We start from the raw sequence: 15,830 nt of genomic DNA, 5'->3' as shown, positions 1-15,830 counted from the left end.
TTTGACTGACAAGTCAGCGAAATGACCGTTTGATTGACAGGAGAGTGTAGAGCACAACCTGCTATTGAGACACCGGATATGGCTATGCGGTTCTCAGATGATACGAGTCATCCATGCTACACGATGAGGGTCAGGAGAACACAATGAATGGATTTACACTGACAACTCAAATCTGATTGTTTGGCACAGATTACACTTCATTGTTGCTGTTCGTAAAAAGGGATAATCTGACACTCTTTATGTGTGCTTTCCAAAGTTCAGAGCTGACTATGTTAGACAGCTGGAAAACAGATTTAAATTGAGTGTGTAAGTCCAGCCAGAGATGAGTAAGAGATCAATTTAAGCCTAGCTAGGTTAAATGGCGTCCATGTCTAATGAATTGTTTAATGCTTTGGCCCAGTCACAGGTCCAGGGACAGCTGCGCTCAGCGTCTCAGAGTGAGAGGCCAAGAGTGTGAATAGAACTAATTTCTTTAACCTAACACTAAGATTAAAAAGTGAATGGTGCTCTATATATCCAGAGCATTAATATAGCAGCAAACAACTATTAGCTATACAAAGATATAAAGGAGAAGTGTCTACCTGAGCAGAGAATGAAGTCGCTCTCCCTCTGTGTGTGTTGTAATCCGAGTTTCTCTGTGCTTTGTTGACACGTTAGCCGGGCTTCTCCGTGCTTTGTTGACACAGCCGGGCTCTGGCTAGCTCCCGGCCGCTGCTCTGCACTGCTCTCATATAGCTATTACAGCTGATAATGCCGTCCCGACCGACTGCGCCATTGAGGAAGCGTTGCACCCATTCTCCGGTTCCCTACAAGGTTAACACTGTTAGCTCTGTCAGCATTGTCGCCGTTGTTTTCACTGTAAATGCTGTTAGCACCATTAGCTAGCTGCAGGCCGCTGGCTCAGTCATCGCCATGTTGAGAACCGTTTGGAGGCAATAGCGGCGAAGTCCCTCCCCTTCCGGTGTCCCCTCCCTGGTGAGACACAAATATTTTTTTTATCCTGTTTGAGTTGCAGAATGATGTTTGTCAATTTAAAAGATTATTTTGCAAGTCATGGAAGTCGAAGTTTGTCGTAGTGTCATTTAGTTTTGTGTGAAACCGCTCAGTGAACTACATCTCTCGTCTCGCACTATATACGTCACCAACACTAGCTAGCTATCTAACTTAGGTTCCAAGCACAAATGTAACGTCCTTGGTGTGATTTATCCAGAGACTCCTAAGGTCTTTTTATCAGCCAGGAAGCGAAAGAATGAGCGTTGCTTGTGGGAGTTCCGATACGTAACACATCGTAGCTTCAGCGACTTTCCGGTGTGTAGTCTTTCTAATTACGTATTTTCACAGTCTTAACAGTTAAACGACAAACTGTGACTTTCTTGACTTGTAAAATTATCTTTTAAATTGACAAACATCACATGTGTGATTCATGGCACAATTCAAACGGTATCAAAAAATGATTTGTCTCACTCCGTTCACTACTGTACATATTTTTTCCAAAATAAGGTCCCATGGTGGTCTACCGGAAGGGGATGGACTTTGCCCCTCTATAGAAATGCTCCCAATCTCGCACTTAGTACCTTTAATGGTTAATCTGTGCCATGTTATGGGTCTTAAAAGGCAAAAAAAAAATGTGTAGAATTAATTAAAATAAATTAATACAATTTAGAAAAACAAAACCTCCACGTTTAGCTCACTCATTTCTAAAACAAAATAATTGCCTTGGAGTGGTGATTTGCTGTGATATGAAAGATTAGGCCACGCAGAGTGTTAATGTTTATTTGGTAAACAAAGAAACAACTACTAATTTGAAATGCTTTCAGCTTCTTTTTTATCATGGATACACAGTTTTAAAAAACACTTTTATTCAGGAGAAAATGTGCACTAACTAACTAACTAACTAACCAACTAACTAACCAACTAACTAACTAACTAACTAACTAACTTTCCATTACTTGAACTTCTCAATAAAGTGCTTAATTGCTTTTGAGTGACATTTGCCAACTTGTTGTTTTTCCGTCCCTCAGTGTCTCTGCAGGCTCGGCACCCTGTGCATCCTGGGTTCACGAGGGAAACCGGGCAGGTACCCAGGAGCCCCATGGTTACCATGGTGATAGGTCCTGGGGACAGGGGCTCTGGTGGCTGGAACTGGAGGAGGAGGGTTGCGTCCATTCTTACCATGATGCAGCCTCTGACTAACGCCGTGGTCATCTTCCTCATCTGCTGAAGGAGAACGTAGGACAAGATAGCTAACTCTACTTGGGAGTAATGGTAAAATATGAAATAGATAAATGATTAAATTTGTGCCAAGAAAAAAAAGGAAAAATAAGGAAATGAAAAATAAAATGAGTTTGTGAAAGATTAATAGAAAAAAACAACTTTTAATTGATTTTTATCAACTGATTTGTGGTAAAGAATACAACATTTTTGCCTTTCTTTACAAACTAATTGGAGGTTAAAGGAAAAGTATAAAGCTTTGCATTTCTTTTTACACTCAATTTTATTTTATTTTAATTTTTTTTACTTGTCAAATAACCTTTTACTACATTTTGTCAGTTTCAGGGCTCCATAGTGTGAGACCCAAAGTGCATTCTGTAATTAAAGTTTAACATATTTTTGTTTTTTCTTACATTGGATCTTTCTTTTTATCCCACGATTAAAAATCCTTTGTTTCTATTTTTTATCTTGAATTTAAAAAAGTCTCACCCTCTTGGTCTTGTAGTGAAGCGTTGTTGTTCTTTTGTTGCTCTGCAGTCTGCGATGGAGCTTTTCTGGCCTCCTCTAGATCCATTTGTGCCTTCAGTGCTGCTAGTTTGTTCTTCTTTTTGTTCTCCTCATTTTGCTTGAAAGGGACACAAAAGCAATTATTATAAGACTGACTGCATGAAACATATTCAGATCACTCGGAGCACATGTCCACACACAGATCTTTAGAAATCCCTTTAAAGTTTAGAAATGTAGAATAAGACATACAGTTTTTATATTACTTTTATTGAGCTGTTGCTCTTTGGACAGATATGAGCTGTTATTCTGCTGCCATCTGCTGGAGTGATGATACTAATACAACTACTGTGGCCACAGACAGACACCACAGTGGCCTCAGGTGGGCTGTTTGTGAATCTACACACTGTTGGGAAGTTTTAAAGCTGCTAAAAATGGAATTGGAAAAGCAAATCTGGAGGACAAACAAATAACAAACATGAAAGTTCCTGTCAATTTGTTAGCTTTATTTGCCTGATATTCAATTCCCCCTCTTTATTTACAAAGTTAGAGGATCACATACAATTTCGCACATTACCAGTGCATCCAAAAGCAGATAAAAGCTAGAGTACTAGTGCTAGATGAGAGGAAAAACAAAATATAATTTCTGGTTACCGTCTGTAGTTTTTTCTTCAGTTCCACATTAGCTTCTTTGTAGCTTTTAGATGTGGATTGCAGGTAATAAATGGCCAGTCTGAAAGATAAAATAACAGATTATCACCATTAAAGAACCTTAAACTTTACCACTAAAAGAAAGAAGAAGATATGAGAATCTGTATCCATGCGGTATGCTGCTGACTCACACCATAAGCAGTATGAAGGGTAGCACCAGTCCAGGGTTAGACGCATAGCTGAACACTTTGCTAAACCAGGCAGGGAAGTCTGACTCCAGAGTCTCCTGGATCACATCAAACATACGTTTTTTCCCACTAAGGAGAAGAGAACGATTGTGACAGAAGGTCAAGTCATCACATTGTAAATGCCAGGATCCCTTCTTGAACAATCATCATTACCTGAAGGGTCCACAGTCAAAGGAAGGGGGGATGGTGACGATGGTGTAGATGGCAGGCAGAGTGGACAGGAAGAGGATAACCAGCAACATAGCCATGTAGAAGTTGTTGGAGCCAGAGGCCTTGAAGACCCTTTCCTGAGGCACGTTGCAGCACATCACGGCCCAGCACTGCAGGTACATGGAGACGTGGAGCCGGAGGACGTTCAGGGCAGGCAGGCAGGGGGCGTAGAAGGCACCCATCCTGGAGGAAAAGATTAGGACAAACACAGAGTGGAGAACAGACTGAAAGTGCTATTCATCATCAACCTGCTGATTTAAATAAAACCAATGTTGTTTTCTTACCATATCATTCCTTGATTGAAGATCAGGCCCAGAACGTTCCCACTGACGTCAAACTCAGAGTAGGACGGCTTTCACAGACGACATAAAAAAAGGCAGATATAACTACTGTGACTCACTGTGATGCCAACATTCAAATTCACCTCAGAAGAAGGTGCATATTTTGAATGTGTAATCAAAAATAAATGATACACTCGGAGGCACAGTAATCAGGTAGAACAGATGACTCACAAATCCGGCCTCGAGGTCCCAACACCAGCAGTAGTTGAGAAAACGAACGAGCACGGCTCTCAGGAAGTCCCCGATCAGCAGCGTGATGTAGGTCGTCATGGTATCAGATATGATGAGCCGGACAAACTCCTGCAAAGGATGAAGCAATCATACATAATATATGTGTATACAGTATATACATCAGTGGACAATCCGTCAGTCTTGTGAAGATTCGGATTTAAGGGGACAATGGGGATGTTTGGAGGGATTGGAAGGGTTCCTTTCACAATTGTATTAAGTTAAATAATGCAGCTGGTCTATGCTTGTGTACACTTTCATTTATAATATTTGCTGCGAACAAATGTATAGTGGGTTTAATGGAAAACCAATACAAATTGCTAAACAAAAAAAAAAACAATTCACAATTCCATGGTTATATTACATATTTAGTTTGTATTCATTCATATGGTTAATTCACAATGTTCTATATTTGTATTTAATATTGGTCACTGTGGGCATCCATACCTTTATGCTGTAGAATTGATTACATCATACAATTACATAATAGTTTACACACAAACACATGCACACTGACCTGGCCCACCATGGTCTCCCAGCAGGGCCCTCTGGGTACATCAGCAGGCTGGATGGTGACAGGTGGAGCCGTGCTGTTCTCTGATACCGTAACATTTAACAGACTGGCTTCCCACGTGGTTATATTAAACTTTATTATCTTTTCCTCTTCCCTCTGCAACACATACACACACCGCCTGGTTAAAGTATATTATAAAATGATAGAGTATCTCACACGTCTACATGCTGCATGTTCTCACTTTGAGGTTGATCTCATCCATGAGTGCAATGATGAAGGTGTAGAGGTTTCCCAGGAAAAGGGCAAAGATGCGACCCAGCTGCCACTGCAGGGCGACGCGAGGGTGGTAGTTCTCCAGGGCGCTGATGACGTCAAACAGCATGGGGCAGAACATCCCCAGTAGTGACATGACCATGTTCACCTGGGAAACACAAATTCATTTTAATTAATGTTATTAATTACAGGTGTGTCAATTTTGTGAGATTTCTGGCTATTTTGCTTCCATAACATGTCTTCTTTCAGGCTAGTGGAAAGAAAACATCCAAAATACACACTTAAGTTTTTATTTTACTACATATTGTATATTTGCGATTGTACATTTCTCCTTGATACACCAAAAGTTAGCATTAGATAATGCCTCATTTGCATAATTAAACATAACATTTCAGAAAACGTATTGCCTTAATGTAAGTAATCAACTGGGAAAGTTTCATGGTGATATCTATCAGTTACGCGACCCCTAACGGGATAAGCGGTTGCAGATGGATGGATGGATGGATGGATCTATCAGTTAAATGTTTTACCCTATTCACCTGTAGAGTCTTCAATGTGTTCAAAGTGTCAAAATGTATGGAAATTTACAATACATATCTTTAAAGGCTGTTTTCTCAAAATGAGTTTTTTCTTATAATCTGAGCCAGAAATCTCCACTTCAGCAGCACTTACATCCTCCAAACTTTCCAGTTTCATTCCTATCTATATTCTGAAGGTTTTTACAGACGGGTGTGTTCACATATCATTCAGAACCTGATTTATACAACATTTTATTCCTAAAAACATGTGGAAATTAATTTTTTTTTTATGGCTGTTGACAGTATTTTCTGATTTATGGAGTGATAAAATAGAGAGATAAAAAATCCCCTCTCTAAAAACCTTTGACTCTAATATGTCAACAAAATGAAACAATCATTTTTAACCTGGCTTTATCCAATGTTCAGATTTCTGTTCTTGAAACGTATGCAAATTAGCACAAATTTGAAAAGATAATGCCTCATTTGCTTATTTAAACATACATTTTCATAAAACTTGAAATCAAAATATATTGTCTTTATGTAAGTAATCAACTGGGTAAGTTTCATGGCAATATCTATTAGTTAAATTTGTTTACCCTACTCACCTGTAGTGTCTCCCCTTAAAACCATATAAAGTATCACACACTCTGTATACTGAACTTGCTCAACATACTCTTCCTTTTATGTCTCTTTCATTCTTTGTTTCTCATTTGTCATTGCTATACCTCGTTCCTTTCCCACCAGGTGTGATTCTCCAGTCCATCAAGGGCAAACTTCTGAGAGCGACGCACTACAAAGTAGATGAGGTATCCACTTCCTGCCAGGCAGCACAAGACCAGGAAGTTGGCCAGCACTCGCAGAAAACGAGTCAGATGGATGTTGTCATCCTTCCGGCTCTCCTGCTCCTCTAAGATGGCCTCCTGCAGAGGTAAAAGGAGGGATGTACCTGAGGATGTAGATGAATGTGATATAAATGGCATCAAATACTGGATCAGCTGCACTGACCTTGAAAATGGTGGTGATGGAGGCAAACTTGTTGTCTGCAGTTTCAGGGTTTCCTATCAGGTAGTCCCAGCTGGTGAACATCTTCCAGCTGAAATTGAAGCTGTTGTCATCTCCGACCCCGGTCTCATTCGCATTACGGGCCATCCTTTAATCACAAATAATTACAGTATAACATTGTGCCAAAAGGAGATTAATCAATCAATGTATTCCTAATAAACGTACGTTCTTATAACCACCATATAGCTATAGGCCACCGTTCCCACACCAACAAGGAAGTATGACAGAGGCATGCGGAACTTAAGCCAGCCAATGGCACGCTGGTTGTTGTAGTAACCGTAGAAGAGGACTGAATACTGAGCGTAACCCTGTAGATGGAAAGTTTAGTTGAGGTGATGTGCAACAAACAAAGAATGCATTATTATTTCTAAACTGACTCACAGGCACATGCACAGTAGTGGAATGTAAATTAAGTACATTTACTCAAGCGCTGTACTTAAGTACAATTTTTAACGCCACTAACACAACTTGCGATTTTTAGGTTGTAGCGGGCTCATGTCATACTAGCATGTCGTGAAGGAGGAAAAACTGGTATGGGCATTTTCAAAGGGGTTCCTTGACCTCTGACCTCAAGATATGTGAATAACAATGGGTTTTATGGGTACCCACGAGTCTCCCCTTTACAGACATGCCCACTTTATGATAATCACATGCGAATTGGGGCAAGTCATAGTCAAGTCAGCACACTGACACACTGACAGCTGTTGTTGCCTGTTAGGCTTGAGTTTGCCATGTTATGATTTGAGCATATTTTTATGCTCAATGCAGTACCTGTGAGGGTTTCTGGACAATATTTGTCATTGTTTTGTGTTGTTAATTGATTTCCAATAATAAATATATACATACATTTGCATAAAGCAAGCATATTTGCCCAATCCTATGATGATAAGAACAGATGAACAGATAAAAAACGTGCAGTTAATTTTCAATTAATCGCGATTAACTATGGACAATCATGCGATTAATCGCAATTAAATATTTTAATCGATTAACAGCCCTATTAGTTAGTTACTTTGCAGATTCAGATTATTAATACAAAATATAAATCAACTAATAAATTATGATATATTATTACGGATTAAGCTACCCAGCAGTATATAAAGTAGCTGAAATTAGCTTCACGTTTACCAGCTGTAATATTAGTGATGTAATATTAATGCATCACTAATTATAATGCACAATGAGTACTTTTACTTTTGGTTCTATATTATATGCTGATGCTAATACTGTATTTTTATTTAAGTAAGATTTTGAATGTAGGACTTTTACTTGTAACAGAGTATTTTTACACTGTAGTATTGCTACTTTAAAGATCTGAGTACTTCTTCCACCACTGCACATGTAACAAAACAACTAAATGCTATTTCAAGAGACTGAGATGAGTGTGATGTTGCACAAAACTGACTCCAAAGTCCCATAAGACAGCAAAGTCCATGGCACTGGTTGCCTCGGCCCTGGGGACAGTCTTCCTTGGGATGGTGCCATAGGGCCGCCCCATTAATGCCTGTTAGGAATAAGCAAGGGAGCAAGGAGGGTCATTAGAGAAAAGACTCAAAGCATGCAAACAAATAGAATGAGTAGAAGGAAATACCAGGAAATTATGATTTGTTTCTGATAAAAAAAAAAGCCATGTACCGTACCTCTGGCACCATAACCAGGCCAAAGGTCAGACAAAACAAGATCATGTTGATGCCATACATCCACCTCAGGAAGATAAAGTAAGAGGCAACTGAGGAGCCAAAGTGACCTGAGAGACAGAGGGAAGAAATATGAGGATGGTTGTTACACCCGTGATTACTTTCTGAAAGCAAGAGAACTAGATGTGAGATGTATATTTCGTTTTACATAGTCTCTTTAAACTCTTTGAAGTCTTGAATTCTAGACGTAAAGTTTGAAACCATGAGAGGAAAAAAAAAATATATCTGAAAAATAAACGTACTCTCAATCTCCTTGATTTTCATCTCCCAGGGAATACAGGCAGTTTTGAAGTTTTCAAAGTCCCGTTGAAACTTCATCCATTTCTACAAAATAAATAAAATCACATAAAAAATGCATCATCTATTCAATAAGATTATTTAAATACTTATAGGAATAGGTATTGATATCAAATCAGTCTGTGAGTCCTTACCTTGGTCATCATGACCTTGTACGCGTAGAGCTTCCTTCCTTTGCCTTTTCCCAAAGCTCCCTCATATTTCTCCACAAACTCCTGAGACTCCCTACAAGGAAGATGATTCGAAATTAATCCACATGTTGTATCACAGCTGGTCCTGAGAACTCAAAGTGCACGTCGATAAAAACATGGATTTACCGTAAAGTCACAAGCTGCTTTTTCATAGGCCAGGGTTTACCCCTCAGACCCTGGATCAGTTTCTTTCTCTCGTCCACAGCCTCCTTCAGCTTCTCCAGCTCCTCTGGTGTCAGAGACTCTGGCCTCACCTCTTGCTCTTCATTGTCCTCTTCTTCATTATCATCTTCCTCGCTTGCCTCCGGCTCTGAACTGAGGCATAGCAGAGTAGTGTGTTAAATGTCTTTGTTCCTTTTCTTGCATGCATGACACCGTTAAAGTCCTTCTGATCACTCTGCAGAATGGGAAGATTACAATAGTTTTCCTCAGCAGGGAACTACAGATAAGGTGAATTTTATAAGATCATACTTTACCTCGTTTCAACTACTTTCTTGTGCTTCTTCTTCTTCACTTCCCGTTCTTTCTCCTTCGCTGTGCGTTTACCTCCATCCTCTTGTCTCTCTTCTTTTTTGGCACTTCCATGTTTCTTTTTTCCCTTGGCATTTCTTTCTTCAGCTTCTCCATCCTCCACCTCCTCCTCCATTTTTCTTGTTTTCTCATTTTTTATATTCTTCCTTGTCTTTGAAGCCTTACTGCTTTTTATTTTGGGCTTCTCCTCCTCGTCCGCCTCTCTTCCTTTTGCTTCTTGATCACTCCTCGCTCTCTTCCTCCTGCCCCTTTCTCTTTTCTCAGGCCTGGCCTGTATTTCTTCTTCACCTTCTCCTGCTCTAGATGCTCGCTTTCTCCTCTTCTTTTTCTCTCTATCACCATCCCTTCTTTTCCCTCTGTGTCTTTCCCTCTCATGCTCCTCTTGAAAAGTGGAAACTTCATCCTCGTCACCTGTAGTAAAACATAGATGCTTTCTTTATTCAATATATGCATCAACATACTGCACACATTATGTACACTCACTCACATCACTGACACTTCAGTGTTGTCACTTTTCTTTCTCTCTGCGGTTCTATAATTGTCTTACAGTATTGTGAAGTTTGTCATTGTTCTCTACTCAGTTAAACATCTCTTTTTCTCTGTCACTGGTATATTTTAATCCAGATGTGATAGTCCTGTGATAATTGGAGACACAGGTCATAGTAGGGAGCAAAAGGTAGTGTAAATATTACATGGGGCTGGGTATGGTAGATGAACTGTTGGAGCAGCGAGGCCAGATGTGTATATGGTGACAGCAGAGCTTCTGAGAGAAGAGAAGGAACAACTGGTCAAAAACAAACAGCTCCTCAACCCCAGGAACAGGATCAAATGGGAAAACGTACACAAAAGACCATTAAGAAGACGAGACTCCTCTGCAATCCGTAATCATTTAGTTTATTTAGGAAAATTCTTCATGATCATCTTACCGGTAGAAACATCCTGAACTATAGGAACCTTTAGTGATTCATGTAATAACATACACTCACCTTCCAACTCCAGTCCAATGTCAACTGTGGGAGAAAGATTATGTCAAAAATGGAAAAAGGTGAGAAAACTCAATGTTTCTGAGGTTGTCCAACTCATAATTGTTATAATTACATCTGTATATTGTGTCAACATCACTTCATCCTTGTACTGGACTTTCAAATCTGATAAGTTATAGCATTATAAAGTGATGTCTCGCGACAAGCCATAGCATAATATGTTGTAACTGTTATTGACATGCATGCAGATACAGTCAAACGATATCAGTGCTGTTAAATTGAATAGCCACAATTGCAGCGCTTAGACACATTTTTTGTTATATTAGTTGAAATTCTTATTACATCCCGACAGCAATCGATAGATCAAATGCTCCGACATAACAAAGAAAAGAATCCAGCATCTCTGGCTGTCGCAGGACTGTAATAAGCCCAAATGAAATGAACGAACAGCCTGCATGTTAACCTGACCGCACATTTTTCAGTTGAATCATGTTTAAAAATCTAGTGTACTCCTGATAGTTTCTCAAGATCTCTCACAATGCCTGTGATGTAAGACGGGACGGGGGTGACTGACATGGATAACTTTCATTGTTTTCATTTTCATGACAGAGATAAAGTCCATGTGACTCATCTGAGACATATAACAAGACACATACAAGCCTCCACCATGTCCCTTTCTTCAAATTAGAAAATTATTATGCATGCTGGGAAGAATATGCTAATGAGCTAACGGTGTTTTTAAACAACTTAATTTGATGAGTCACATGGAAGATGAGTTGGACATTTAGTCAACTGTGTTACACAATTAGAAGTCCTGAAAGTGATCACTACACAATTTAAGTTGACCTGATTTGAAACTGACAAACTTGTTGAGGTAATCATAAAAGAAGACATAACTAAAAGGTCTGTTATGAAGTAAACAGTAAACATATTTTTCCTTTAAATGCTGAAAATGTATATTTTGAAGGCCGACCAACTTAACTTGTAATGGCCTATGTATTATGCAGAAAAATACAAGTTGGCATTTTACAGTGTCGTAGCGAAATAAAGATGTAGGAAACATTTCTGTAGTTATTTATTGGTTGCTTTTTACCCCAGATTAAATATATCCAACCCTTTCCTCCTCTGATGACCTCAGCTTTATAAATCCAGTTAATATCTTCATTACAACACTGACCCCTTTCACTGGTGGAGCTTAGTCGACCTTATTGTATACCTGCTTGGCACTATTGTCCTGCAGTAAAGGGGGATAAAGAGGAAAACAAAGAGGACCACTGACAAATTGAGCTGATATTTATGTAGTCGGCCCTTTGATGTGTGTCCTTAGTGTAACCGGAGTGGCCAGAGCCCGGGTCATTAAGGCCGTGTGCAGTAGAGGGGCACAAAAGACACAAACAATGGCCTAATGAAGGGAGACGGGGTGGCTGAGCCCACAGGGGCGGGGAGACAGCCAAGGGCCAGAGGCCAGCTCCCAAATATGCAGCTGGATGAAAGAAAGCAGTGGATAAATATATTAGAGGTGGTCGATGTTTACTGATGATTAAAACCAGAACTTAAGTGTAAACATTGCTTGTCTGTTCTTTTCATATTAATGAACGTAAGGCTCTATTTAACTCAATAAATACGGATGTTTTTGTCCAAACATCGGTTCAAATCAGTTATCACGACTATGTCATATAACACACTATAAACACAGAGACCAGAGGGCCTTGCTTTATTTAAATAATCAGTAATATTTGATGCTAATCAACATGCTTGGCAAGTAAATCTATCATAATTTCATGACCACAGGTACAAATAATGAACATTTTCCAGAATCATATTATGTGAAAATCTCAATAGTATAGCAGCCTGGTGATGGAAATATAAAGATGGTCTTACTGTCATTCTCAGAGGTGATCAGACTGTCTCGAGGCATCTTCCTCTCATGGTCCTGTAACCCCTAAAGCAGTCGCCCCGGCATCCAGCAGACGCTCTGCGTATGTGAGGTGGTAACAAAGCTGCAGGGTTTTCAGTGGTCTCTCTCCTTTCGCATCTTTACAGGGAAGGATGCTGCTTATCCAAACCCACACACTGCCATGGGAATGAAGTGTGTGTGTGTGTGTGTGTGTGTGTGTGTGTGTGTGTGTGTGTGTGTGTGTGTGTGTGTGTGTGTTGAGGGGCTGGTACATGATGAGTAACTCGCATGAGAAGTTTACTTTTTCCTCGCCACCCATCGACCCGAAACAGGGACAATGACAGCATGGAAACCCTAGAGCCACGCAATTTCACTAGCAATCAATTATTCAAAACAGTTATGACTGCCTTTATGCAGCTGTGTGTGTGTGTGTGTGTGTGTGTGTTTGTGTGTGTTTGTGAGTGTTTATGAGTGAGTGTGTACCTCTGAGTATGTGTGTATAAAGACAAAAACATGAGGGTCATGGGAGGTTGTTTTCACTGTATCATAACACATGACTCAGCAGCTAGGGTTCACTGAGAAGTGACATCCAAAAATCACATTCATGTAGCTGAACGTCCACATTTTTATTTTCTTCATGAAATAATGGCAATGGCTTTATATAATGTGTTTTATCAGACGGCTTCCTGATTTTGTTTATTCACATATGCATCAGTTAGTTCTTGCTATTTTCCTATACTGTTCCCACACTCTGACCCTTGACACCCTATGGCTAAAAACATGAATCTGTGTAAAGCACCAGTCAAGAAAAAAATAAAACGGGGCCCTGATTCTGACTCCTGACCAACTATTTCTTGAAATGCACTTTTCCTTTTTCTTATTTAATTTGAATATGTGTCTCACAGGTTTGGGTAAAAATAATAATGCCACCAGTCAGTCTGGCCTCTTATTCTCAGATTAATAATAATTCTGTATCTGTTGTGCAGTTTCTGGTTACAAAGCCATTCCTGTCTTTATCTCATGGAACTAAAATAAAGGCTAAAGCTGACATTTCACATTGTTTTGATCCTGGCTGCCAAAAGAATGAGTCACAGTCTTGTGTGTGGGTAGGTTTATGGACTAATTCAGCCATCTGACACATCTGAATGTGTGCGTACTTGCATGGTAATTTTATGGTGAATAAATCTGTCACATTAGGGAGACTCATTTACTAATTTAGGGACAAAAAGCTGGTCCCCACATAGTCAAGTGATATGTTAGGATAAAGACGTGGTTTTTAGCGCTACGGGCAACATAATGGAGGTCAAGAAAGGACACTGAACTTGATAATGGTGTCACATTTTATTCTGATCCAATTTTTATATTGTATATGGACATGTGATAGGGATTTTTTATTTATTTATATTTAGATAAATATATTTGAATCCCTCCTCCCTTTTCATTTATTTATTTCCCTTATTTATTTATTTATTTTTATTTATTTTATTATAATATTTTTATTGTTGTTATACCTTGTCTGTACATATATGTGCATATGTATATGTACGTATGTAGGGGTTTATATGTACTGACAGATATAACCAAAATATAATAAATACAGTTAAAAAGACATGTTTTTTGGTTAAGGTTACGAATTGGTTGAGGTTAAAAAGGTATGTTGTGTACTGTTCACTTAGGGGGATGTTACACTAACCTACATTAGATGTATTACCCCAACCTTAACTAGTCTCTCTGAGGGTTTGACAAAAAAGCAAAAATGTAATGTTTACATTTGAGAAGGGTCTGAATCACAAAAAATCACATATGAGCACGGTGTCACACTGACATGACTAAAAAAATGAGGCAAACATACTGAACATAAAAACTCCAATATGAGAGAGGCAGGGGTGAGTACCAAACCAATAAACCTGTAGAGGGCGCTGTTGCTCTATACTGGAATGAGCAGGAAGACTCTGTCTTGATATATCTTTTATCTTTAACTGACTTGTTTTCTGCATGTGTGTCTGTGTACTCGTGTATGCACGCCTGGAGAAAGCCCAAAGCGTAATTGTGTTGTGTACATGATCATCATCTCTGGTGTGATATGGGATCAAGTAGAGTGGGAGGGATATCAGTTTCCTCTGGCTAAACTTAGCTGCAGCTCCGAGGGAACCACTGAACAGAGAGGTTGAGGGAGGTCATCAAGGTCACTTGAGCAGAGAGAGGCGGCATGAAAACAAACTGCAAGACGCATCTGACTGTAAATGAATCTGTTGTGGTATCTAGCCATGCAGATTATTTTGATTTATTTTGTCCAGGCTTTGTGAAGTCTCCCTAGGGGGGAATTTTATTTGGGAAAAAAAATGATGTTTTCCAGAATCAATATCCTGGTTTCTCAGGAAACTTCACAGCCCTTGTGTGAACTGTTTTCATTGGAACTACTTTCTACCGAAAAAAGGACAAATTAATTCAAAATGATCTGTCAAGATACCACTACGGGATTTTATTCTTTTTAAAGTGGGGTGAACACACCCTTTAAAGAATAGGATTTGTGAAGATGGTGTGGCAATATTTTAATGTCAAACTATGTGAAGCTGAAGCTAGTATTACATAATGCCGTTAATGTCTTCTCGGGTCTATATGGGAGTCAGAGCAGGACATGTTCATGGGAATTACACGGATTATATTATAGGGATAATATACTGAACATAATGTGCAAAGAAGTGATTATTATATGCCTAATGGTTTAAAATAACTCTCTTTATGGAGAGTAAAAACAGGATGAAAATAATCTAATCAAAAGCTCATTTGCGTCTGCATGTGTTTGCACTCTGTTCCAGACTGCTCTGATGAGTGTACCTATCTGTGCGCAGCATACAGCACAGTTTGTCCATGCTGTTTTTGTTTGGTGATACGCTAAAGTGACTTGTAACTATCAGGAGTGCAGGCATTAGACAGTGATTCATCTCACAGTTGCCGTGGTAAAAGGCTAGTGAACCCTCTAAAGGGTCTGTATGAGTCAAACAGCAGCTCTTTAACAGATGATCTGTCTGTCACCAAGATTCCTGCCCCCAGTCTACTGTTCATTATAAATATGAGGGGTTAACAGAGCAGTTTGTTTTTTAACATGATAAACTAACAAAGGAAAATGAATCAAATTAAATTGAACAGTTCTCTGACGGTCATATTAAGATGAACTGATGTTGTTGAAAAATCTATTTCCTTGTACCCTAACAGTAAAAAACAAATGCGCAAACACCACCTGTATGACTGACTCTATAACAGCCGGTGAACTTTTAAAGCTCCACAACTGTTGACACTAAATGTAAAGCAGCAGGGAGTTGTGGCCTAGAGGGCAAAGCTGTTTTTGTCAGAGAGAGAGAATGCAGCTGAGAGGGGAGTGCAGGTTAATCAGTTGTGACTGCGGGCTATAAACACATATATTTGCCAGAGGGATTCAAAACAAGACAGAATTTGCATACAGAGAGTTGTCTT

The 15,830-nt window shown here is 39.3% G+C and overlaps 1 protein-coding gene across 3 annotated transcripts; it reads right to left on the bottom strand.

Moving 5' to 3' along the window:
* Positions 1–1,794: 1,794 nt before the first annotated feature.
* On the bottom strand, positions 1,795–12,569 carry tmc1 (transmembrane channel-like 1). 3 transcript variants are annotated; one of them, XM_074638507.1, is made up of 20 exons: positions 12,341–12,569; positions 10,463–10,486; positions 9,422–9,887; positions 9,072–9,260; positions 8,889–8,979; positions 8,700–8,781; positions 8,401–8,507; positions 8,166–8,264; positions 6,926–7,068; positions 6,704–6,848; positions 6,424–6,618; positions 5,149–5,328; positions 4,911–5,063; positions 4,337–4,465; positions 4,109–4,176; positions 3,768–4,007; positions 3,558–3,683; positions 3,370–3,448; positions 2,701–2,836; positions 1,795–2,214 (listed from the first exon to the last, which is right to left on the bottom strand). In XM_074638507.1, the coding sequence occupies exons 1-20, from the start codon at positions 12,375–12,377 to the stop codon at positions 2,018–2,020; spliced, it is 2,886 nt and encodes a 961-aa protein (XP_074494608.1). In that variant the 5' UTR covers positions 12,378–12,569; the 3' UTR covers positions 1,795–2,017. The 3 variants fall into 3 exon arrangements, with proteins under 3 accessions (XP_074494608.1, XP_074494609.1, XP_074494610.1); XM_074638508.1 differs by lacking the exon at positions 10,463–10,486; XM_074638509.1 differs by lacking the exon at positions 1,795–2,214 and having other exon boundaries at positions 3,560–3,683.
* Between the last annotated feature and the right edge of the window lie 3,261 nt (positions 12,570–15,830).

The sequence above is a fragment of the Sebastes fasciatus genome, chromosome 6 (assembly GCF_043250625.1).
Source record: "Sebastes fasciatus isolate fSebFas1 chromosome 6, fSebFas1.pri, whole genome shotgun sequence".
In the NCBI taxonomy this organism is placed as follows: Eukaryota; Metazoa; Chordata; class Actinopteri; order Perciformes; family Sebastidae; genus Sebastes; species Sebastes fasciatus.
Note: the sequence above shows the minus strand (reverse complement) of the source record. Positions and strands in the feature narration are given on the sequence as shown.

Coding starts and splice junctions, on each gene's coding strand:
- tmc1 (XM_074638507.1), bottom strand. CDS start 12,377: ATGCCTCGAGACAGTCTGATCACCTCTGAGAATGACA. Junction 8,980..9,071: donor AAGCAGCTTGTGACTTTACG/GTAAATCCATGT, acceptor TCTTCCTTGTAG/GGAGTCTCAGGAGTTTGTGG. Junction 8,508..8,699: donor GAAAATCAAGGAGATTGAGA/GTACGTTTATTT, acceptor TCTGTCTCTCAG/GTCACTTTGGCTCCTCAGTT.